This window comes from Macaca mulatta, chromosome 5 (genome assembly GCF_049350105.2).
Source record: "Macaca mulatta isolate MMU2019108-1 chromosome 5, T2T-MMU8v2.0, whole genome shotgun sequence".
Lineage (NCBI taxonomy): Eukaryota > Metazoa > Chordata > Mammalia > Primates > Cercopithecidae > Macaca > Macaca mulatta.
The window spans coordinates 194534520-194561438 of record NC_133410.1 but is presented as its reverse complement, the minus strand read 5'-3'; the positions used below and the strand labels follow the sequence as shown (position 1 = coordinate 194561438).

At 43.1% G+C, this 26919-nt stretch overlaps 1 protein-coding gene across 8 annotated transcripts in view; it reads right to left on the bottom strand.

Moving 5' to 3' along the window:
- FAM149A (family with sequence similarity 149 member A) overlaps positions 1 to 25870 on the bottom strand; it is a 67164-nt gene extending 41294 nt beyond the window's left edge. For 6 of the 8 annotated variants that reach the window (XM_015139647.3, XM_015139645.3, XM_015139646.3 and 3 more), the window contains exon 1: positions 24915 to 25670. In XM_015139647.3, coding sequence (XP_014995133.3) covers positions 24915 to 25486 — 572 coding nt within the window. In that variant the 5' untranslated portion in view covers positions 25487 to 25670. Of the gene's footprint in view, positions 1 to 24914 lie in introns of all 8 variants that reach the window. The other 2 variants (XM_015139648.3, XM_078002549.1) reach the window with 2 other exon arrangements.
- Between the last annotated feature and the right edge of the window lie 1049 nt (positions 25871 to 26919).

Genomic DNA, 26919 nt, shown 5'->3' with positions numbered 1-26919 from the left:
ATTGAGCTTCACAATCATTCTTTGAAGGGGGCACTACTGTTAGTGCCATTCTGCCAGTGAGAAAACTCAGGCACAGAGAAGTGGACGGAAAGGCAGAGCCACCTTCTTAGGCTGTGGGTGGCCTGGTTTGTTGAGCACCCCACCTCCAGCCCTGCAGGGCACACCCACAGCTCTCTACAAATCATACGGAGACGCTAAAGCTCTGATACATGGCAAAGACAATCAGGACTTTTTAAAATTGCTACGAATGTTGTAACTGAAAGAGAAGATGAAAAATACTTAGACTTTTAACATGAAGAGTGTAAAAAGCATAGAAAGTCCTACATAATCAATGAGGTCCACAAGCTTAGAGAAAATTATAGAAGAATATAGAATTAGCACATTATTCAAAATGAAATACCAAAGTTCTGAAACCCAACTTTTTAAAATAAGTGCTAAAAATTTATCACGGAGAGTAATTATTAGGCAGAATCATATGAAATTGTCCATATTGTACTATTTTGAACCAGAGAAACAGAAATTTCATTGTTTCAACCTAATATATTGAACAAATGGGTTCAATGATATTAATATCCAATTTTTTTCTTACTTTTACACATTTGTTTACTATACTTAGTATAAAGTTTAAAAAGAATCTAAAAACTGTTTTACAAAAATTTTGATAATTAAACAGTCTTTCAAAATAACTATCCAAATACATTCCATGAAGAGCTTGATTGGGCAAACTGCAACACCAATAAGGCCAAATTTTCCTAAAATGTGTTTTTTGATGTTTGATTTATTCTTTTAAATAGCACAGCAGAAAACAAAGACTTCACACAGTAATTGCTAGACCACTATTGCACGTTATATTTTATGTAACTGAAATATTAAGATGCAATTGATCCTTCTTATTCTCTGGTTCACTCTCTGCAAATTCACCTACTTGCTAAAATAGATCTGTAAGCCCCAAATCCACACGCGTGGTGCCTCCGTGCCCCTCTGCACACGTGCAGAAGGAAGACACATCTGAGTGTCTTCAGCTGCGTGCTCCCCACTGCGGTCACACGAGGCAGCCCTGTCTTGTTTCAGCGCTCACACTATACACAAGTGTGCACTTTTGTGGGTCTACTCAGTGCTGTCACAGGTTTTCCAAACTGTCGTGCTTTTTGTTGGTGATCTGGCTGTGTAAAGTGGTCCTGTGGAGTGTTGTGCTAAAGCTATCGAGTGTTCCTAAGTGCCAGAAGGCTGTGGTGTGCCTTGGGAAGGAAATATGTACGTTGATCAGCTTTCAGGCACGAGGTATAGACAGTACTGTCGGTGAGTTCAATGTTAGCAAGTCACCACTATATATTAAACCAGGTGTCTTTAAACAGGAACACACATTAGACAAGATCAGGTATTGATCAGCTGACAAAAACGTTGAGACTGGAGACTCACAGGAAGCTAACCCTGTATTTCGTCTACAGCTATGGTTCAGTATTCACTACATCATGGTTTCTGGTGACTTCATAGACCATGACCACCAGGCATAATGAGAACTGATGATTACCTCCACCACCACTCACATTTATATGACATTACGATACAACGTCTTCAGAAATCTATTACTAAATTTCAAGACATACAGACGGAATTTCAGAACATTAGAATTGGGAGATTGCATGGGTTTTATGTTTAATACACAATCTAAAGTAAAAAATGTTGAGTGTAGAGGCAAAGGGGTGGTGCCCGCTGTCTTATGTTTGCACTGCAGTTTGCTTGCCAGATCAGAATCAAATCCAGTGGTTCTCAAATGGTAACATGCAGCAGAATCTCCAGTGCTCGTAAAAACCCAAGTTGCTGGGTCCCACCCCAGTCTCTGGCGCAGCAAGTCTGCAGTGAGAATGTGGATTTCTCAGGATCCCACATGCTGCTGGTACTGCTGGCCCAGGATGGCACCCTGAGAGCCACCGCCCTGATTCATCCTTTATACATTCTATCCTCCCAACCCATTCCCACCTAAAAAATTGCTTGAGCCCAGGAACTGTGTCATATTGAATTGTGTCACCCCAGCCTCAGCACACCTTTAATTGATGTTTGAAGGAGTAGAGGAACTAATCAAAGCAGCCTTCATGTTCCAGAGAAGAAAATGTGAGGTCTCAGAAGGGCAGGCCTGCTGCTGCTTGGTGAAGACCAGGGACCAGAACCCAGATTCCTGCAAACGTGCAGCACACGAGGTGGCCAGGCTTTCCCTCGACAGCCTTAATTCTAAGTAAATCCTATTCCGTCTTTGGGTGGGAACACCGGCAGAACACCCTTTCTAAATGTAAAACAACACAACGGTCAGATTCTAGGGCAATGCAGGATGCCCAGGGAAAACTGAGGTCTGACTAAAGAAGACACTTGGGAGTGCACAGAGGTTCCTCTTTACTTGGTGCTCCAGGGCTCTCAGCTGACCAAAGCTGAAAGGAGAACTCAGGCTGCCAGACACTCTCAGGATGACTGTGTTCTCGCTGTCTTTCTCATGCACCTAAAAAAGCAAGAGGCTCTTCTTCCTCTCCCTGCTGCAGCGCTTAGTAGAGTCAGGCATGAACAGGCTTCACATGCGGCTTTGTTTCTATTTGAGACCCAGGAAGATACCAGCCTAAAATGTTGCAAAAGAAGAAAATAAAGATCATAATTGCTCAGGTTTAATCTCTGAGGCTGGGATGCGTCTATCTTCAACAGCATCTCACAGTGCTATCTGGAAGCCCTTGCCAAAAAATGTAAAAAGATCAGTCCTCCATTTCAAACTAATTAGAGTGGCTGTTTAAAAAGAAAGAAAGTAAGTAAGTTTTGGTGAAGACGCAGAGAAATGGGAATCCTCGTGAATCACCAGTGGAAACGTAAAACGGTGCAGTTACTAGGAAAAAATCATTTGGCGATTCCTCAGAAAGTGAAATGTAAAATTACCCTACAATCCAGCAGTCCCACTTCTTGGTATATACTGAAAGAATTAAAAGCAGGGACATAGGCCAGGTGCAGTGGCTTATGCCTGTAATCCCAACACTTTGGGAGGCTGAGGTGGGCAGATCACTTGAGCCAGGAGATCGAGACCACCTTGGGCAATACAGGGAGATCCTGTCTCTACAAAAAATGTAAAAAGTAGCTAGGTGTGCTGACACATGCCTGTACTCCCTGGTACTCTGGGAGGCTGAGGCAGGAGGATCACCTGAGCCCAGGAGGTCAGGGTTGTGGTGAGCTATGATCACGCCACTGTACTCCAGCCTGAGTGACAGAGTAGGAACCCATCTGTTAAAAAACGCTCAGAGCAGCAGCATTGTTCACATAGCTGAAGGGGGAAACAATCCAAATGTCCATCAACAGAAGACTGGATAAACAAAAGGTAGTATATATCAATACATGCGATTAAATACTGTCTTAAAAAGGAGTGAAAATCTGATTCATGCTGTAACATGGATGAACCTTAAAATCCTTAGGCTAAGTGAAATAAGCCAGACACAAAAGCCCAAATATTGTATGATTCCAGTTATACAAGGTCCCTAAAGTAGTCAAATTCATACAGACAGAAAGCAGAACGGTGGTTGCCAGGTGCTGAGGAGAGGAAGGAACAGGGAGTTACTGGTAATGGGTACTGAGTTTGTTTGAGATGATGAAAAACGTCTGGAGATGGATGGTGGTGATGATTGCACAACACTATGAATGTGGTTTAATGCCACTAAATGGTACACTTAAAATTGTTAAAATGATCAATTCTATATCATGCATATTTATCACAATTTTTAAAAAATCACCTCCCAGCTTGCAGAACGTAGTGTGTAGCCTGGAAAGAAGTCAAGACAATACGTGACTCCTGTGTAACCTTTACCCACCGGTGAATGCCTAGGGAGGAGGAGGCAGTGTTGAGTCAGAAGCCTTTATTCACACTCCCGAAACAGTGCTGAGTGCAGGCCAGCTCTATAAGCAGCGCTAGTCTAAGAGCCCAGCATCAATGTCTCTTTAAAAAATCCATCTCCAAACACCATCACACTGGGGGTTCAGGGCTTAACGTATGAATTTAGGGAAAGACTGTGAAAGGAAAACAGAAACTTGGGACCCCAGTTCACGATGCCAAAAGGAAAAACTTAAGCTGAAAGTTGAGTCATGCAAGAAACTATCTTTCCTTTTGTTGACAGGCAGAGAGCTACAGATAAAAGGTTAAATATCTTCACACTCCATGTTCACCTTATCTTGCGTAAAGAGCCTAGACGAGTACCTAACTGTCCATTCCCCTCCCTGCTCCTTTTGTCTTGGAACCAGTGGATTCAGTAGTGAGACCATACCCTCCCTCTATCGCATCCAGCCTGCTTTTCCCCTTTCAATACCGAAGCCCTCAAAATCATCTTTGGAAAAAGGCACAGACCTGTCTCCCTGGCATGTTCTTAACCTTGGCAAAATTTCTAAATTGATTGAGACCTGTCTTAGGTACTTTTTGGTTTAGAAGACACAGACACTCAGCCCATAACAATCATCTTCTCACCAATGTCTGCAACACCAACTTTGCAACAATCCCATAGACAAATAGGTCTGTTTCTGGCTTTTTTCTGGCTTTTCTACTGGGCTCCCAGGGCCCATCTGTTTATCTTTGCATCAATAACACGCTGTCTTATTTACTGTGGCTGTTAAATCAATTTCATATCTAAGAGAGTGATTACTGCGTTGTGTGCCTCACCAGTGCTTTAAGGGCACAAAAAATACCAGTGGAAAAGCAAAGACCTGAAAAAATTCTCAATAGTTGGTCTCTGTTAACAACTTTTAGGAATTTTTTGAGCCTATATTTTCCTTTTTATATCAGCACAAGAGTGACATGATTTTTAAAACTCCAATTAAATTCTATTACAATAAGAATTAAAATTCTCAATGAGAAAGTATTGTAACATTTTTCTTTGTAGTAGAATGTAAAATGGCAGTATGCCTTATAATCTATCTTATTTCAAATTCAGTAAAATTCAGTAATTCCCGACTTGGAAAAAGGTTTTTTTCAATACTGTTAGATAAACATTCTAGGAGGCCACTGTTTTGTTTTAAGCTCCTGCACTAGGTCTCAAAAGACAAGACTAAAAACCAAAATGTAGTTACGTGCTCAAGTTCCACTTCACCAAACCCAAACTGAGTTGGGTTTTTTGTTTTTTGTTTTTTTTGTTTGTTTGTTTTTTTGAGACGAAGTCTTGCTCTGTCACCCAGGCTGGAGTGCAGTGGCAAGATCTCTGCTCACTGCAACCTCCGCCTCCTGGGTTCAAGCGATTCTCCTGCCTCAGTCTCCTGAGTAGCTGGGACTAAAGGCATGTACCACCATGCCCGGCTAATTTTTGTAATTTTAGTAGAGACGGGGTTTCACCATGTTGGTCAGGCTGGTTTCGAACTCCTGACATCAGGTGACCTGCCCACTTCGGCCTCCCAAAGTGCTGGGATTACAGGCGTGAGCCACCAAGTCAGTCCCCAAACTGAGCGATTATCCAGCCTTTCCAGAAATCAGGAGAGAAAGACATCCTGATTCCCAAACAGACCAGTTTCAATCAGCGTCATAACACTGAAGTCCTCTGTTTTCATCTCTAACCTGGAGTAACCCAATGTTAGCCCATCAGTAAGTTTTCTTTCTTTCTTCCTATTTATTATTATTATTGTTATTGTTATACTTTAAGTTCTAGGGTACATGTTTTGTCTCCCTATTCCTGCCTTACAAGGAAAAAAAAAAACATTGAAATGAGCAACTCGCTCTTTGTTCCTTGTTTCTGCTTTCTCCACCGTTTCCTGTCTATAACGCTCACCTCCTCTGCTTTGCCCCTTGGCACATTTTTTCTATTTTCTGGAAGCGTTGCCCAATTCCAGAATCACAAATAAAACCAATTGAGATTTCTGAACTAAATTTGTTGTAATTTTGTCTCCTGATAATACTGATGGCTTCATTTTCAGAAATAGGTAACAGGTCTTTAAAAATTTGCCCTTCTTTAAAACTGACATAAACTGGAAAATACTGTACCAAGGTAATTGCCAAATGATTAACATCACCAAGTCTCTGTTGTGGAAATGACATGTTATCTGTGTTGCTTTTATGAAGATAATAAAGAAAGCTAGAATAGAAGCTAAACCCATTCAAAAGCAAATTCAAAATAACTTTTTTCCCAACAATCGATTACAGTTAAAGGGCGAGCTGGCCCTCCAAAGCTTGTTTGGGGTCATTTAAAACCTTCCAGTAAATGGTCTGTTTTGATTAACAGAAGGTCTTAATTTTAATATAGTGTAACTTTTACTTTTTGGTTAGCAATTATTTTGTCTGTTAGCAAAGAGATCCTGGCCTATCCTCAAGGATAAGATGCATGAAAATCGGTATCTATGTCCTCTCCTAGAAGTCTCATTGTTTTACCTTCATATTCAGATCTACAGTCCGCATGAAATTGTTTGTATGTGTAGTGTGACTTCAGGTATCAGGTGTCTTTCACTTCTGTAAGGATATACAATTGGTTCTGCACTATTATTGAAAAGACCACTGCCTCTGTCAGCTCAGGCTACTGCGGTAAGACACCACAGCCTGGGCAGCTTAATCAACAGACACTGACTTCTCACAGTTACGGAGCCTGGAAGTCCAAGATCAAGGTGCCGGCTGGTCTGGTTCTTGTGAGGGCATCGTCCTGGCTTGCCAAAGGCTGCCAACTCCCTGTGTGCTCAAATGCCCTCTTCTTTGTGTGCACATGGAGAGTGGGAGAGTAGGAGGCTCTCTTTTTTTTTTTTTTGAGTTGGAGTCTTGCTGTCACCCAGGCTGGAGTGCAATGGCGTGATCTCAGTGCACTGCAACCTCCGCCTCATGGGTTCAAGCGATTCACCTGCCTCAGCCTCCCGAGTAGATGGGATTACAGGCATTTGCCACCACACCTGGCTAATTTTTGTATTTTTAGTAGAGATGGGGTTTTACCATGTCAGTCAGTCTGGTCTCGAACTCTTGACCTCAAGTGATCCACCCACCTCAGCCTCCCAAAGTGCTGGGATTACAGGCGTGAGCCACTGCGCCAGCCCTTCTTCTTCTTCTTATAAAGGCACTAACCCTGTCACAAGGGGCCTTTCCTCAAGACCTAATCTAAACCTAGTTACTCCCCAAATACCAACACACTAGGAGTTAGGGGCTTAACATACGAATTTGGGGAAAGACACAGACATTCAGTTCATAGCAACCATCTTTTCACCAATATCTGCAGCACCAACTTTGCAGCACCCAAACGTCCATGTACAAATAGGTGCTTCTGGCTTGTCTACTGTACTCTCCTGCCCTATTTGTCTACCTTTGGATCAGTAACATACTGTCTTATTTACTGTAGTATGTATCAGTAACATACTGTATTATTTATGTATTCCTCTCATATATATGAGAGGAATTACTGTGTTAGAATCTAAGGTAAATTGGTGGTATTTTTTCTGAAACAAATGGACTCTAAAAAATTATACATAATTGGCCAGGCACGGTGGCTCATGCCTGTAGTCCCAGCACTTTGGGAACTCGAGGTGGGTGAATCGCTTGGGTCCAGGAGTTTGAGACCAGCCTGGGCAGCATGGCAAAACCCTGTATCTACAGAAATACAAAAAAATTGCCAGGCATGGTGGCTACTGGGGAGGCTGAAGTGGGAGGATCACCTGACTCCAAGCAGGTAGAGGCTGCAGTGAGCTGAGATCACGCCCCTGCACACCAGTCTGGATGAGAGAGTGAGACCCTGTCTCAAACAAACAAACAATTATACACAATTACTGTTAAAATCTTCCACTATAATTTTGGATTTATTTCTCCTTTTAGTTCTGTCAATATATATATAGAGATATAGATACAATAGATAGATAGATACATACATAGATAGATAGATAGATAGATAGATTTCATAAAGTCAAATTTTAGATTCCTTTTTTGGAGTAAAACAGGTTTTGCACTGTTTACAAGTTTATGTCTGGGTTGTAGCAGTTACCTGTATTTCCTATACTCTTCCATTCAATCTTGGCTGCCACAGGCTGATGGATAGGAATGGCAAAAAACACTTTTTCTTGCATCTGGAGCGGAAGCCTTGGCAGCAGACATCAGCTGCTGCAAGTCAGTCAAATGGGTGCATCTTTATGTACTTTTTGAAACGTTATTGGTGCCTATAAATTAAGAATTCTTATATCTTCTCATAGAGTGGCCCTTTAAACTTTATGAAATGGCCCTTGTTACTTCCACCAATGCTTCCTATTTACTTGGAAGTCTACTTGGTCTGATATAATACAAGATACACCAGCTTCCTTTTATTGGGATTATCTGCAAATTCAAACACTTGATGTGTACATCTATTTTTAACATTTCTTTCTTCTTCTATTTAACTGGTATCTGGTAAACACTATAGAGTTGTTGCTTGCAGCTTAAGTTCAAAGAGTATTGTATTTGCTTCTTACAGCAGACTGTGCTGGGGGCTCTCGCAGTCCCAGGTCACCTTAATCCACTCCGGAACTGAGAAGATCCAAAACTGGGTTTCAGTCCCTGGCGCTGCTCTATTTGTAGGTCACCCTAACTCCTTTGAGGTCTTTAACTTGGTGTTCAGCTTCTCTAGTTGCTTTCAGCTGGTAGCTGGTCTGAAACAATCCAGTCCACCCTTGCTGGAAGCGGAATTAAGAGAACTTTTGAAGTGAGATATTGTATGGTGTGTGATATGAATCACATTCATCTTTCAAGGGGATCTTTAGTGAAATACACAGTTTCTCCTCGTGATTTAATGCAATTACAGTTCATGAATTCCCTATGGGGAAAGGGGAGTAGCATCCTTCCTTCAGGGTCAGTGTGGGGCAAAAACAGAGGCTTCCTAACAGGGACAGGAAGGTACACATTAGAAGTGTATTCGGAGCACACATACATAGACACACACACACACACTCTCATACACACAGAGACACACACACACATGCACACATACATACTCATACACAGACACACAGAGGCACACACATGCACACTCATACACAGACAGACACACACACACACTCATACACAGACACACAGACACACACCCATACAGACACACACATGGACACAAAGTGACAGATATATACACAGATACAGGCTCATACATGGACACACACCAACACAGACACATATACACAGACACTCACACAGACACAGAGATGCACACACACACTCACATGCAGAAACACATACACACACGCCCCTATACAGACACATACACCATACACACATGCACATATGCAGACGAGACATCCGTCCATCCACACATACATATATGTACACACACAGACACACAATGCTAAACTCAAAGCGTGAATATTAACCAAACCAACAACTGAAGTACATTAAATAATAAAGGTGAACATTCTAATTCTAAATTAACAGAATTTCATATGGACCTTGAATTTCAAAAAACCATGAGCTCTGGAATATACCAGATATATTTCCATTAAGCAGAGCTCAGCCCTTCCCCATAATAAACAAAAATACATACAATACATGTCCTTATAAGGGGGAAAGAAAGCATCGTGAGCTAAAGCATTCCAGGCACGGTTCCACTGTTCTTTTTGTTTGGTTTTTATAATATTTAGCTGAGTGGCTCCCGAAGACAGACAATTGCAACGAGGCCCCTGCAGAGCACAATTTCCTTTCAGCCTTGTATCATCTAAACTCATGGTCCTTACCCTCAGTGTCAGTCGTAAGCTGTGACCACAAAAATGTAGGACTAATTTTATCAATGATTTGCATTAAAAAACAGAATATTGGCCAGGCACAGTGACTCACGCCTGTCATCTCAGAATTTTGGGAGGCAAAGGTGGCTGGATCACCTGAGGCAGGGATTTCAAGACTAGCCTGGTCAACATGGTGAAGCCCTATCTCTACTAAAATACAAAAATTAGTGGGGCATGGTGGCGTGTGCCTGTTGTCACAACTACTCGGGAGGCTGAGACAGGAGAATCACTTGAACCTGGGAGGTGGAGGTTGCAGTGAGCTGAGATTGCACCATTGCACTCCAGCCTGGGCAACAAAAGAGAAACTCCATCTCAAAAAAAAAAGAAAGAAAGAAAGAAAAAGGCCGGGCATGGTGGCTCATGCCTGTAATTCCAGCACTTTGGGAAGCTGAGGCGGGAGGATCAACTGAAGTCAGGAGTTTGAGACCAGCCTGGCCAACATGGTGAAACCCTGTCTCTACTACTGGGCGTGGTATCTCATGCCTGTAATTCCAGCTACTTGAGAGGCTGAGGCAGGAGAATTGCTTGAACTTGGGAGGCAGAGATTGCAGGGAGCAGAGATCGTGCCATTGCACTCCAGCCTAGGCGACAAAAGCGTAATTCCATCTCAAAACAAACAAACAAACAAAAAAAACCACCCAGAATATTTCAGACTACGCCTTTCACGTACATTCCCTTATTCTTGCTTGTCTGAAGAGTAAGGGATATAATTGCAGTGATTATGTTAACAAATGCTCATGAAACTGTTTCTTGCAGGTACATGTCATCCTCTGATGGATGTTGTAAGACAGAAAACAAATGTTGAAAGCCACTAGACAGAACCTGGTACCCACACTTCCACTGTGTGACTTTGGAGAGGCCAGCCTCTTGACATCTCTTCTGAGTGTTCTTATGACAGAAACAGTAATCTCAAAGCCTTTTGTCAAAAGCATCCCCTTGTTTCAATCTACCTGTGGAATCGGGTAGATTGAAAGGTGTTTACTGTGAAGTAAACATACATCTTACACTACTTAGCAGCAGTGTGCTGGTAGACTAACTCTCCGGAAGAAACCGAAGCTCTGAGTGGAGGTTCTGTGGGCATGCAGGGTCAAAAGAGTTCCTCCTTGGCTGATTTCAAACACCCATTGTGAGGCCTCTCAGGGTGGAGTTGGCGAGAGGTGTACGGTTGCTCCTGTCGGCCCGTGCCGTCAGCTCCAGCACCTTCTGCCTGGCGGGAAGGCACGGCTTCTCAGAGAATCACACAGACACACTTCTGCCTGTGAAATAACTGTCCTCCCGCAACACTTGTAATTGGCACGCGCGACAGCTCTACCGTTACAAAATGCCGTTCCATTCTTCGAGAAGCCTCTTCAGTGGTTCCAAAGCAGAAAATTAGCTCAAAATCCCCACAGAATTGTGACATACTGCCCGTTTGTAAAGAGCAAGCGTCTCTTCCTTCCCCGGTATTGGGGTTCTCCAGAGAAACAGAACCAATAAGATAGAGATATATACCCGGAGATATATTAGGGAAACAGGCTCACGCAATCACGGAGGCTGAGAAGTCGCATCATCTGCCACCTGCGAGCTGAAGAACCAGGAAAGCCGGTGGTATGATCCAGCCCGAGTGTGAAGACCTGAGAACCAGGGGGGTCGATGGGGTGATGATGGCGTGACTCCCCCCAGTCCAAAGTCAAAGACCTGAGAATTCGAGGGTGGAGTCCTGGAGTCTAAAGACCCAAGCACCAGGCCCTTCGATATTGGTCTGAAGGCAGGAGAGTTGGATGTCCGAGATCATGAAGAAGAGAATTCGCCCTTCCTCTGCCTTTTTGTTCTATTTGGACCCTTAAGGGATTAGATGAGGGTAGATCTACTCTCACTGGTGAGGGTAGATTCCGATGCGTCTACTGATGAAAATGCTAATCTCTTCCGGAAATACCCCCACAGACACATCCAAAAATAACGTTTTATCAGCTATCCGGGTGTCTCTCAGCTCAGTCAAGTTGGCACATAAAATTGACCATCACACTATCCTACGGTAGAAAAGCTGAGTGAATAAATTCTATCCAGCCAGCAAGAAAGGGGGACCTCAGGAAGACGTGAGTTGGGAAGGGCAAGTCCATCAATGTATCCTTTTTGGTAACAAGGTGCGAGGCTTACTCGAGGTACTCCTAGTAATGAGTAGTATGGACTGGGCAAGTGATATGATACCAATGAAAGGAATTCATTTTGTGGAAATTATTTACAAATATTGGAAACAAGCGTCCAGATCCCACAGGAGTCTGGGAAATGCCACCCAAACAGGAATATAAGGGAGGAAGGAGATGGCAGGCTTTAGGGGTTAGAATTTGGGGACTGTGAAGGTCATCCGCCTCCGGGCAGCCAGAGAACAGGCTGTTACCTCGCGCTCTTGGCAGTGCAAGTCTGTAGCACACAGAGAGGGTGCCGTGCTCGTTCATGTGATTCCACTTCCTACGTTGCTTCTTCAACATCTCACCTCTACCCCATATTTCTTTCTAGCCTCCCTTTCTAACTGTTGGGTATTCATGGCCCCAGCCTGCCTATGGCCTCTCTGTTCTTTGCCTTCTCTCAGAGTACCCTTCAGCTTCAACTGTTCACAATAGTAGTGTTAATTATCCAACAGTTATTAAGCCCCATATTTCAGCCAAGTGCTCTGCTAAGTGCCTTATGGGAAAGATCTCACTTAAACCTGACAACAAGGCTGTGTTGCTGACTCTCCCTCTACCTCGTGTGCAAATTCTCGTGAGAAACCCATTTCACCACATTGACATCCCTGCTTGGATAGAGCCACCCCTGGGAGCATGTCACTGATTGCTGGCTGGCTGATGGATGGAGTCTTCCTCAGGCTTCCCAGCGTGCTCTGATCAGCTCGGGAGGGGCAGCGTCATTACTGTGTTTGTGGAGTTTCCTAGGGCTGCTTCCCTCAGCAGTGACTATGGTCAAGAGACCTCCACAGGGGATGTGGGTGTAGCAGGCATCCTAGCTCTGTGCTCATCCAGTGAGAGAGATGGTTCGAGAAGCAGGTGGCTGGCACATATCACAAAACAACAAGCTGAGGGCCTGAACTGCATCATTACTTAGAGAAAAAGTACTGAGAGAAAGGAAAAGGTTTGTGAGATGCCACCAGCAAGAACTTCCAACAGTCCAGTCATTGGCCTGTATGGCTGTGGACACATCACCATGCTGTGTTCTATAAAAATGGCAAGAAACTGGAAGCCAACCCACCCTCTGCCTCCACCCTGGAGGAAAATAGTGCCTTTGAATTTCCTCCTCACAGAATCATTCTGTAGATGTATCTTGGGATCTTATCCTAAGTCCATCCTTTTCTGACCAAGGATACACCTCCCTGGGGCGTGGATGACCTGGAAACGAAGTGGTCACCCACTACCAAGTTGCTCATTGTCTGCGTGAGTGTGTAGCCCCTTCTCTTACACGTTAGAAAATTTTACCTATCTAGTTAAGATGGCAAATTTTTAGAATGGAATTTCGTTTCGCAATTTCAGCTACTGTCACTGCTTTGCACAAAAAGTGTGTGTGTGCTTTAAGAAAGTGATTGTCACGCAAATATTTGCTGCTTAACTATTCTGTGCTGGCTGTCAAGGACTGTGAAGGGTCTGGGATTTCATTTTACTCAGCTAAGAAGCTAACACATTAGTTTGTCACAATTTGGTGGATGCTTAGAGGAAACATGAGAATCCTAAATTGTAGATGAAAGACCTTCTTACTTGCTGCAAAAGCAGCTGCCACAGTATCAGAATTCACGTCTGTTCCTTGCACCCCACTTCCCACAGGGCAAGCGTTTGGTCCTAGATCCTGCAGTGGGTCGCGTCACAAGAAACACTGAGCTTGCAAACCCCCTGGTCCACAGTGGCCGGTGGCTCATGTGCTCTTTCTCCCTCATCTCTTCAGGCTGCTCACTGCAAATGCAATCCTGGAAAATGGCCCTAATAAAGAGCCACGAAGGGCCCTGCATTTCTGCATATCCAGCAAGAACGTACAGAAACAAAAGGCCCAGGGAGAACTGTCTCCCAACATCAGCACATGTCCGTGAGAGGAAAATTCACCCGTCTCACAATGGTACAGACAGGAAAACTTGCAATGACAAGAGAAATCTTTTAACTATACAAACTACATCAACTAACAACCATACTTTGCCAAAAATAAACTATACAAACAGCCATGTTTTGCAAAAATAAGATTTGGACATCCTTTGAAAACTCAGTAATAGTGACATTTCCTTTTCAAGCTGTCCTGGTTCCTTGTATTAACACTGGACTGTATATCAGAATGACCAGAGTTTGAACCCAGAGGCATGGCCTATGAATAGAAGTATCTCCTCCATCTTCTCTTCCCCACTATTTCTTATTACCTTGTAACAAAATTAAACATACTCATTTCTTTCCCTCTAGGCTCTATCATAATTTCCATTTTTCCTTCTTCAGAACTTTAGATTCTTCTCTGAAGACTTGAAATTTTATAAAAGAAAGTCACCATTACCACATGCTTTCAAGAAAGGTGGAAATACGAAATTTGGAACACTAGAGTTCACAAATGTTAAGAAACCACCTAGTCTCCAAAACAAAGGCAAGAATTTACTTATCTTTTGTTTCATCATTTAGATGTTCATCCTCTAAATATGTATATTATTTATGAACAATTCCCATGAAAAGTCAATATTTAACATTTCTGTTGAGGTCAGAATAATAATGATTCTTATATACAATAGTTTTTCCAACTTCTTACTATAACGTATTTTTAAAAATACAGAAGAGTTGAAAGATTTATACCAAAAAAAAAAAAAAAAAACCTATCACCTGGATTCAACCATGGTTAATATTTTACCATATTGTTTTAAATCCAGAAACGTATTTTATTCTGGATTATTTGAAAGGAAGTTGCAAATATCGTGACACTCTACTGATCCCTACCTTACCATACATTTCCTAAAAGGATGTTCTCCTACATAATCCCCATACTGTTATCATATCTAAGAAAATCAATGACAGTTTCCTGAAACTAGTACTCACTCTAATATTCTCTTTAATATTCAAATCTAATTTTCCCAAGTATCTTCTATAGCTATATTTTTAAACTAGCAGCCAATCAAATTCCATATTTTAAATTGTTCTTACCTCTCTTTAGTCTATTTTCAAGTAGAAAGAAAATTATTCTTCCACCTTTCCCCAGACCTCACCGACACTGACAGTTTTAAAGACAGCAGGCCAGTTATCTTTTAGAACAGCCCAGCGTCTACATTCATCTTATGCTTCCTTTACCAACAGTTTTAGACTTCTTCATAACATCTTTATATTTGGTCAGCAATTTTCTCACTTAATACAAAGACATAATTCAGATGAGTGAGAAACTAATGAAAGGAAAACAGGTATTGACTATTCTGATCTCCCGGACAGGTCTAGGATGGCGCCAGCCAGGAAGTCACTGTCTTGGTAAGTTTTTGGGGCTGGATCTGGGTTGGCTGACATAGTTAACAGAGAATTCAGGAAGATAAATCACAGGCGCGCTTGAGTCAGATTCTCAGGAGCTGTGAGGATTATATCAAGAGCCAAAGGTATTCATCAAGTCCGAGGTTAAACTTCACCACGAAAGCAAGACAAAGACAAAAGAACCAGAAGCAGAACTTCAACAGTCAGACTCGAGAACAAAGACAGACAGCCGCTGGGTGTAGGATGGCACCGCCACGCCCACTGTTTTTAGTCCCACGCTAGGTGGGGTAAACGTGCGCAGCGCCTGTCAGGGCAGTCATAATACGTTTACGTGCATCAGAATATCAATTGCCATCAATGTCTCCTTACATCTTCCATAGGGTCCCATCATTTTCTCAATGTAATTTTGACATGCTCTACTAAAGAAATGTCACCGTAAAGAAACGAAGTTAATGACTAAGTTTTAAATGGTCACTTTAATAAATCTTTAAAAATACATTTTTAGAATATATTTTAACTATATTTTATAGAACCTCAAAATTATATCCTTTATGTTAGAAATCAACAGTCAAAAAAGATCCAAAATGTTAAACGTCATATGAAACAAATATGCTCACTAGATAAACATGAACATCAGGGCTGGCAAGGATTACAGTTGTCAATATTTAATTATAAGGCTTCTTCCAAACCCTTAAGTGAAACATCTAATTAAGAAAATGCTGACGTGCAGGAACAGCCTTTCCCTGGCAATGCCATCTCTAGTTGCTTCTCCATTTTTTCTAGTAAGACAATGCTTGCTCATTACTGCCTTTCTAGTATGAATAAAATATATTTGGTATCACCACACAAAATAGTTTACAAGAAACATAATTATAAAAATAATCTGGAAGAGAGTTGACAAAATGAATGCTTTAAGAAGTCATGTCTTTATTACAAAATGCATTTATCTGTACTTTGAAATGGACTATTATGGTCTCTTTATCAGTACTAATAGGAATATTATTTTGAGATACTTTTAGATTACTAACGTGAGGTTTTTTGTTTTTTTTTTGTTTTTTGTTTTTTTTTTTGAGATGGAGTCTTGCTGTGTCACCCAGGCTGGAGTGCAGTGGCGCGATCTCGGCTCACTGCAATGTCTGCCTCCCAGGTTCCAGCGATTCTCCTGCCTCAGCCTCCTGAGTAGCTGGGACTACAGGTGCGTAACACAATGCCCAGCTAATTTTTGTGTTTTATTAGTAGAGATGAGGTTTCACCATATTGGTTAGGCTGGTCTCGAACTCCTGACCTCGTGATCCGCCCGCCTTGGCCTCCCAAAGTGCTGGGATTACAGGCATAAGCCACCACGCCCGGCCTTACTAACATGATTTTTAAATTTTTATTGGAAAGAGTATAATTCTTTGGAGTCATTTTGTTCTAGTGGAAATTCCACGAATTACTTTGGAAGTAGATTTTAATCCTCATTACTATCTTAATTCATTAAAAGTACCTGGTTATACCTATGTGTGGAAGATATAGATTGATTTCCACAAATTCAATCTTATACTTTCCACATAGCAGCTAGGTGGAATTAGACAATTTCTTATTCTGAGTCTCAATTTCTTCATCTGTAAAATGAAAATAAAATTCCTGCCTTGTAGGTACATTTTGGGGCTTTGTGATAATGTCCATAAGACATGCATGCTATATTTGGTGCCTCGTAGACCCTGAAATACCAGCTGTTACTTCAAATGCTAAGAACCCTGGCTTTATGGAATAGTAAGTAGTTAACCAATGATCACATCAATCTGTGAAACATGCTTATAAAAATGTTAAAACCAGTAAGTAAAACAGAGGTCTGAGGCAGACCTTTCCTTGGGAATATATCACCTGCTTCTTTAAAGTGCACTTCATATATTGAAACTGTAGTTCCCTAGGATTCAATTATTTGCATTAATTTAGCAACAAAACTTCTATTTGAGGGGAGGGGTTCATTTTATTTGATGGAGACTCAGGTCAACTGGATTATGAAGAGTCCTGCATGTACAGGGATGGTTTCCAAGTCTTCACACTGATATTAGGGAATTGAATTAAATGTTGCATTTTACAATACATCCCCACTTTGCCTTTCTATACAACTAGTGACATTCTCTGAAATAGAATTATTAACACTAAAAGCCTGATACGAACAGGAGCTTCCAAGGTGAGTTGTGTCCTCATCCTCATGACTGACATTATATAGAAGTTCCACAATATTTAAAAATAATTTCAAGTTATGGTTATAAAGAAAGCAATGATTCTAAGAAGATTATATAGGTATACATGCATTTGAGAAGAACATTTAGTTCAACTTTGCCTTAATAACCTCTTTATTAAACAAGTGAAGCGAAAGTCTTAGCGTGGCTGTTTTTCTAGTCACTGCCAAAGACCACCAGCTTCTAAATGATATGTAATCATTGCAAAGTTCCATAATGGTGAATCATGACAAAGCGTTTATTTGATTTCTGTGCTTTACAAGAGACGGCATCTTCATTATTTCTACCTCTCAAAAAGGGGCAACTTTTTTCCAATACATAATGAATAGTATTTATTCATTTGCTTGATGAGTACTACGTAGTACATGCTGTCTAGTAAATCATGTCCTGCTAAATACGTGTCTGTGTAACACTACTCGTGAGACCATTAAATGTGAAGGTAATTTTTGAAATTTTTGCCTATGAATTGTAAAATTCTGCATATCCAAAAAGGTAGGTGGTTTGACTGTGTAAAATGAAACACATATCCGCACTGCACCCATGAGGGAAGAGGTCCTCTGTAAGTGCAGGATATGTGGCTGGTATTTGTAAATGTTAACTGGTATTTTTTTCCCTAGCATTTTCACTTTCCTTTGTCCCTCCTCACAGTGAATGATCCAAAGGTTTGAGGGAAAGCAATAGACTCTACTCCCCATGGTTTTTATGTTAAAACAACAAAACAAAACAAAAACTGACAAGCTAGGATTAAAGCAAGAATAAGAATGGGAAACTCCCTCCTCCCAGACAGTGGGTGCTTGGCTGGAGGCTGCATCCGATGACCGCAGCGCTCAAAGACACTGTGAACCAGGCACATCCTCAACTCCAGATCGTCTGAACAATTCAAAGAATCTCATCTTCAATCAGAGGATACTATTAGAATATTACTTAGCCTGGTATTTTAAGGACAGTAAAAGATAATGTTACGTTTGGCTGTTTTTTCTTGGTGTCCTGAAATGTTTTGCTCAGTGTGGTTTAAAGGTATCTTAATAAAGTCTACCTCAGTGGTCTTCAAACTATCTGTAGTGTCGGATCATTTTTCCAATTTATTGTATGTAAATACTTTTAAAATATAATAAAAATAGAAAAAATGATAAAAAAATATATACAAATGTGAATCCAAATGTTTAATTATTAGTCAACAGACACAAAGCTCCTCTGCCAATTGCTATAAAATTTCTAAATGCTTATTCTCCCTTTCTGTACTTACCTCTTCGTGGACAGGGAACAAGTAGCCACCTGGTAACTGCTCGCAGGTAGCTAATGCCACACACATTGAGAAGCACTGTTCCAGCAGAGGAGACGCCCCTCATTTTAGAGGGTCTTGAAGCACCTGCAGCAACAGTAAGGAGCGCTCCTATCTTGCTTGGCGTGTGATGTCATCTGTTGTGTAGTTTGTGATCACTGTGTGTGTTCACCATCACCTGTATATGCAAAGCCGCCTGTTTATACTCCCAGTCCTTAACTTGCTGCCACATTCCACCATGAATGTCCAGCCCCGTGCCTGCCCCTTCTCTAGATGTTTTCCTAGACCTCAACTCAAGGTGTGCATCCCAGAGGGAACGCCTCGTCTGCGTGACAAACCCACATCTTCTGTGGTCCCCCCTTTATGAGTGGCGCTCTCCTCCCGGCCACGCGACATCATCGTCAGCACTTCCTCTGGCTTCCTCAGTCTCACCTTTGTGCTGCCGGTCTCGCGAGATTTGCCCGTTCGGTATCTTTTTCACCGTGTTCATTCCTAGGCTCCATACCTCTCAGGTGCTTATTCCTGGAGCCTCCTACTAGCTCCCTGCATATCAGCTCAACCCTTCTAAAGCGCAGCCTGCTCCTGCCACTTCTCTACCTAAACCGTGGCTTTTCCAGTGTTTACTAAACGTGCCCAGTATCCAAGGCTCTCCCTAGTTTTAAGGCTTTTCACAAAAGCTGTGCTCCTAACAAATGGAAAGCCTCGTGCCACGTGACTCTGTGCCTCCATGCATTTGCTCGCACTGCTTTGGTCTCCTACAGTGCCCTCCCAAGCCCGAGGTGCCCATGCGCCCCACTTTTGGATATTCTTTAGAACTCAGACCCCTGACACCTCCCCTCCCTCAGCATCATCTCCGGGCCTCCTTTTCTCTCTTAGCTGTGTGCTCACAGCAGTGTGTCTGAAACCACTCTTGGATCATTTATCTTATTTTTCCTGCTTTTTGATAAGATCCATTCCAGTTCTTTCCCTGATTACTCAAAAATCTAGCTCCATGTGGATCTTAGATGGAAAAGATATAATACAGGTTGACAATGAATACATTAGCCTTCACTGCAGCTCATAGCAATAAACTCTATTTTGTACAAAAGATGCTGACTGTAGGTAATAAATAAAAATATATTTAGAATAATGAGTATCATGTAATAGTAACAGTTATTGAGTGCTTATGTACCAGCCACCACAGAAACAAGTTTGTATATATAATCTCTTTTAATCCTTACAACATCTCTTTGAATAGGCATTATTAATTCCCATTTTATGAATGAGAAGGTGAAGCTTAAAGAGGTTAAGTACCCAATGTGAATGTTTAGTTAGCATTCCAAGAAGAATCATAAAATGAGATGTGAATCAAATTCAATCTGACTTCAATCTATGCTTTAAAAACTATACTAATTTACATGAGCTGTTATGATTACGCAACGCTGAAGCGTTCAACTCCCACAGGACTGTCATTATGAGCTTGGCACAAGTCAAGGGCCATGCTTGTTGGATAAGAAATTAGAAAACACTCAAAATGTGTTCTTTAAACGCACAGCAAAAAAACATAGAACTGCTAACTCAAATGTTCAAGATGTAAATATATCCCAGCTACTCAGGAGGCTGAGGCAGGAGAATCAGTTGAACCAAGGAGGCGGAGGTTACGGTGAGCTGAGATAGCGCTGCTGCACTCCAGCCAGGCTGGTGACAGCGCGAGATTCTGTCTCAAAAAAAAAAAAAAAAAAAAAGATTGAAATATAACAACAGAGAAAGAGGATAATTTACAGCAAAAGTCTACTGCATAACACAGAACAAAATTGTTTTCTCGGGTTTAAGCAAATACTTCATATGGAAAACCAAGTTGAATTCATTATTACTTTTAATGAAAGAAATGGTCACGTGACAATTGTACACTGAGCTCCCTGTTCATCCCTGAGGAAAGGCTAAGTCCCGGCAGAAAGCATTACCAACTTTGGAAAAACTCCAGACAATGAAACAAAGAGACCCAAGACAATAATTATTCTGAAAGGAAGACATTGAAACTGCCCCTGGGTTCTTGTAAGATTAGAAACCCAAGACAGTGGGTATATAAGGAAGAAAATATTTTCTTCATCCATTCAATAAATATTTGCTAAATGTCCTTCATGGGCATGCGTTCCCTTAAGTGTCACAGGACAAAGAGTTTATAGTCTGATAACGGATGTAAGATGTGAATATAAATCACAGGGTTTCAATGGAGGAAAAGACAAGGGCTACCCAAATGTACGATTTGTGATGCTACTGATTATTCTGCAGATTAGAAGTTTGATCCCAGAGTGGTAAATGCATTTCCTTCTGGGTGTTACACAGCATTCAGTGGCAATGTTAATTAAACTAACTCTTATCTTCTGTAAGTCATGCAGGGAAGGTAATGATGAAAGATTGGCATGTACGATAATTTGTTCTCCCAAATAACTGAACTAAAAGATGCCATTTATTACAGTCACATGGTAAATATAATGAATCATTTTTCTCTCTCAGTCTTTCCTTCACCTAGAATGTTTCTTTCAATAAAACATGGCTCTCAATTTTCATTTCTGTGCCAAGAAGCAGGTAGTAATCATAGATAACACTTTTTTTTTTTTAGCATTTCTCCATATGTTACTTAATATATTATTTCAATTAATTTCTGGAGTACCTTGATGCAGAAAGTATTATCGCCTCCATATTATCATGAAAGAAAAAGTACAGCTAGGGAAAAATGAAAAACCCGCCCAGAATTACTCAGCTAGCAATTGGTTTGAGGTGGAATCCACCTTGTCTGGTTTCTGGGTCTACAGGCTTCCTCACATTCGAGGCTGCCTCAGTGTCAGAGGAATCAAGATGAGTCCCTCCAGTCACTTTACTGCCAGCCATGCTGACAAGCCATTCAAGCAGCCACTGCAAAGTATCCACAGTAATATTATTTTAACAATGGAACTCAATCACTCAAAAAAAAAAGAGTATATGCTTGCTAATAACTATGACTTATACAAGCTATAAATACTTCCTGACTAGAAGTTTACACTCTACCAACATTCATACACAGCAATTATCAATCTATCCACCTTACGTATTGCTAGGAATTCTTAGATTTGCAGAACAAATGAGAGAACAAGACCTTTACAAGGTGTATTGTGTGGTTCAAACCAGAAGTGTAAAAAGAGGTAGTGACGAGGGGTGAGTGAGACCGAAAAACACTGAGGTGTAATATATACATGAAATGCACAGGGAAGCCAAGGTGAAGATCAAAGGTGTTGGATCACACATCTAGGGATGCAGGACAGTGAGGTGAAGAAAGACAGTTCAGTATCCTCTGGCTCAGATGTGCAGCCAGTATGTCCTGTGGAGTGAAAGGGGCAGCCTCCGTTCCATGAGCATTTCACTTAAAAACCCCTGCTGCTATTCAGCATCTTTGTTTGGGAAAAAAAGCCTCTAATTGCAGGAGAGTTTGCATATTTTCCTACTCAAGTTAATTTCACTACTTTGAGTTTTTGTTTTTTTGTTTTTTTTTTTTAAGCCAAGTACAGAATCAGGCAAATGTAAAATGTATGCATTATTGTCAAAAAAAGTATAAACGGTTAGTAGGGCTTTCCTTTCGAATTCAGTGCCACAGCCTTAAAATTAGATCCACATTTCTTACAGATAGGTTTATGTTTCCTTTATATGTGTTCACATTCTCTCTCATCACTCTTTTTCTTTTTCTCTGACATTATCCATTTCTCCCTTTCCATGTTCCCAGGCTTTTGAAATTTAAATTCTTGATTTTAATACTAACCACGCAGGCTAACAGCAGCAGCTATCTGCCAAGTGACAGATGAGATGGTAGGAGCAAATTTAAATTCATTGTGTTAGGTTTGTTTATTCGGTGTTATAAATCACCACTGCAGAAATCCAGGAGGGGAAAAAAAGCCTTCAAGGTGCAGTCTGTAGTATTGAAAGAAAAGTGACCTTAATACTTTCTTCCTTCCCCTTCGTCTCTTATGTTTTAGTGATTGAAAAAGGAGTGGGGTATGATGAGAGGAAGGGAACGTGAGTAGCCGTGGATCTGAAAGGAAAAATGGTATGTGCTCACAGGCCAGTCTGCTTCCTGCCTGTGTGTGCCTTTACCTGCGGCTGCAGACAGCAGGAGCACACAAACTCAGGAGGATTCTGCAAAGCACCTAGCCGTGTATATTACTTCTCATGGCACTTACCTAAAATCCAATTTCATGGCCAGATGCAGTGGCTCATGCCTATAATCCCAGTTGTGCCTAGGTGGGAAGATTGCTTGAGGCCAGGAGTTCAAGACCAGCCTGGGCAACACAGGGAGACTCCACAGAAACATTTTTAAAATTGTCCAGGCCTAGCAGCTCACACCTGTGGTCCCAGCTACTCAAGAGTCTGAGACAGGAGAATCAGATCGCTTGAGCCTGGGAGGTTGAGGCTGCAGTGAACAGTGATCATACCACTGCACTCCAACCTGGGTGACAGAGGGATACCTCATCTCAAAAAACAATAATTTAAAAATTCAATTTCTTCACTGTCTGTAAAACTGAATGCATTTGTTAATTCAGAATAATCTCATGTAAATAATGTCAAATGCAGTGATATTCAAAAAGTGTCTATGGCAAATATTTGCACAATATAAACATGAGCTAATATGTTCAAGAATTGAAACTAATACCAGTTCTTTCACTGGCCATGCTGCATATTTCAGTGCCTATCTGTTAAAAGCACTAAGACTAGCGTTTAAGGTCAGTGTGTAGATCTGTTTGCTCATAAAACATTAATTGCATAAATGTTAAGGACCAGTTGCCAATAACAATGGTCTAATTCCTCAGGTATACGTATTCCAGTGAGTTTTCCAAAAGCAATTAACTGATAGTTTTAGGGAAAACTATCAGTCGATAAACATGTCATAATATAGTATTTTTTAATGAGTGGGAACAACCTTTTGCTTAACTGCTTATTCTCTTTTTTGAGACGGAGTCTCGCTCTGTTGCCCAGGCTGGAGTGCAGTGGCGCGATCTCGGCTCACTGCAAGCTCCGCCTCCCGGGTTCACGCCATTCTCCTGCCTCAGCCTCCCGAGTAGCTGGGACTACAGGCGCCCATCACCACGCCCAGCTAATTTTTTGTATTTTTAGTAGAGACAGGGTTTCACCGTGTTAGCCAGGATGGTCTCGATCTCCTGACCTCGTGATCCGCCCGCCTTGGCCTCCCAAAGTGCCGGGATTACAGGCGTGAGCCACCACGCCCAGCCTTTGCTTATTTTCATATTGACATGAATATCATGCAATTTTGTGAAATTGTAATTATTTAAATTGTGAATGAGTCAGGATCAGTATGAATGGAAAATTTACTCAGGATTTTTTGAAGGGAGTAGGGAATGGCCTCACTAGATTACAACGCAGAAACCCCAGTCTGTGAATTGGCTCATTTGCCTTTGACCATTTCACTATTTCTTTGCAGCGTTCAGGATGAAAATTTACCCACTCAAGAATAACAATATGCTCCACTCTCTAAAAATTAAAACTCATCTTAGTTCTAAAACACATTTTAAAAGAGCAATGTTTTTATCACGACTCTCGGAAGTGAAAGGGGTGTTGTGTGGGTGTGTGTGTGTTTAGGGAAGTGGCTTCCGATTCCCAGTGAAAATGTTCCCATGAAGTCAACGTTTCCGCAGTAACTCAGGGCACTGTGGCAAGTTCTCAGGAGCTCTAAGGTAATAATCAGACATGTCCTGGCCATTACAATTCCATTTGTGTCAGATGGTGTTATGCATGTATAAATTAAGTAGATGTCACACAAAGGAGACCCATCCCACTTGGGATAAGACTAGGGGCTGGTCCTTAGAAATCAGGAAAGCACAAGGTCTCACCATTTCTTAAAATACTTGCTGCAGATGTGTGTATTCTGTCTCCCTGCATACCTACTATATTCTGAGACAAAGGGACTTCAAAAAGTCCTCAAGAAAACCACACAAACGCTCTAAGTAGCAATGCTTCTGGTAGAAGAGAAACAAAATTCTGTCCCTTCCTTCAAGCCGCCTTAGGATTCATTCTCAGAAAGTTGGACAAAGCATGTTACAGCTTATGTCTGAAAGCCCGCAAAGCCAAGGAGTAAGGATCCAGGAAACGTGCAAGGAGGGTGCCTGGGGGTTATGGAAGTTACTACAAATATTTCATTTCCTAAAGTGTACCTGCGAAGGTGAGTGCGGCAGGCGAAGGGGTCAGGGGTCCCAGCAAAAGGTATACGCGCGCCCGGACCACGCTGCTACTCACGCTTCGCCATCCCCGGAGTCGCCGTCCGAGGCCCCCTCCTCGCCGATGTCAGGCAGGGTAAGGAACAGGGTTCTGGGGCCAGCCCCGGGGGCCACGTAGGCGCCGGGCTCTCGCTCTCCGGAGCCAAACTGGCGCGGGTTCCGCGGGAGCGCGGCCCAGGCCCCGCCGGGGCCCGGGGTCGGCCGTGCTGGGACCACCAGGCGTGCAGGGGAGCAGCCCCCGCCGGAGGGAGTGGGGGGCTGGGGCAGGGCTTTAGCCGCTCTGGGGCTACTGGGCCACGAGAGCAGGGTCCCCACTGCTCCCGCGGCGCGGCTGGCGGTGGAGCCCCGGGAGTAGGAGGCGGGGAGCAGCGGGGCGGGCGCCCGCCGCGAGGCCGAGGGGGAGTCCGGAGCAAGGGCGCGGATGAGCGTCGGGGTCGGGGCGGTGCCCAGCGGTGTGCCCGCCCTGGAGCCCCCCGACCTTGCAGCGGCAGCACCTCCCGAGGGTCTGGAGGAGGGGCCTGCGGGGGGCGCCGTCGAGGTCTCGAAGAGTTTGGCCAAGAGAGACCCAAGGTCCAGCACAGCAGCCTTCATGCCTCGACAGTGGACACGCCGTCCTCGCCGCCGCCCGAGAGTCCAGACCGCGGGGATCCGGCCGAGGCGGCCCGGGCGGGGGCGAGGAGCCTGGGGTCCCCGCACCCGGAGCCCCGGAGGCCCCTGCCTCCGTCTCCTCCCCGAGGAACCGCCCAGGGCGCTCAGCTCCGCGCCGCTGGGGTCGCCCTTCGCCGGTCCGGGTCCGGGTCCGCCCGCCGAGCGCCCCGGCTGCGGGGAGCAGCCCCGCCTCGTCCCAGCGCCGCGAGACCCCCAAAGGCCGAAGGGCCAGGAGCCCCGGGAGGCGCGGCCGCCGCCCGCCGCCCGCCGCCCGCCGCCCGCCGCCCGCGGTTGCTACGTTCAACACACCCCGCCGCGCTCCAGGCTAATTGGGCCCCAGGTGCGGCTCGGGCTGTGCCCGCGGGGGACGCCCCACTCCTCGCCTGGTTCCGCCTTAAAGGAACACGCCCCCATTTCCCCTGCGCTTGGAGCCTCGCAGATCCCATCCGAGAATCCTGGCTCCAAAAGGTTCTGGAACTTACCCAACCTGACAAGCTCGCACGTGCTGAGGTCAGGTCACCTCTCTGATGATAGGGAAGGTAGGTAGAAAGGTGTACTTGGGCGAATGAGCTTGAAACAGCAGCGCCCACCTCCCTACCCCAGGGTGCTGCTCAAAGGGTGGGGTGGGAGCGACAGCGAGGTGCGCCACCCACGAACCTGCAAACAAGACTGGCTGTGAGAGCTAAAGTAGTAAGACCCACGCACACCTATTTAAACACCTGTCGGAGTGAACCAAGAGACTGTGTAACTCAAATGTTTGAGAACTCAAATTATAATCGGAACGACTACAAATTCAAAGACAGATACGGAAGGCAATGTTTTTTATTAAGTAGAATAAATTGTATTTTACTTAATCTGAAAATCATATGTGAAAGGTAGAGTGTATGGGTGCGAGCATCCAAAGGGGTGTGGGGTCAGTGTTGAACAGAGTAAAAAATAAGATACTGCAGCCAGGCGAGGTGGCTCATACTGTAATCCCAGCACCGGGATTGGGAGGTGGGAAGATTGCTTGAGCCCAGGAGTTCCGGACCAGCCTGGGCAACAATATAGGGAGACCCCATCTCTACAAATATTAAAAAAAAAAAAAAAAAAAGCCGGGCGTGGTGGTGCATGCCTGTAGTCACAGATACTCAGGAGGCTGAGTGATCACTTGGGCCTGGAGTGAGCTGTGATCGCACCACTGCATTCCAGCCTGGGAGGTAGAGTGAGACCCTGTGTCAAAAAAAAAATAGTAATGAGATATTGACGGAGTTTGTCCAGTAATATTCAGGGGAGGATCTCAGGAGATACATTTCCTGATTTGGGGTAGGGAAAAGAGATGAATTAAGTCTGGCAGTGAATAAACTGACATTCATCCTTATATACTTGAATCTTTT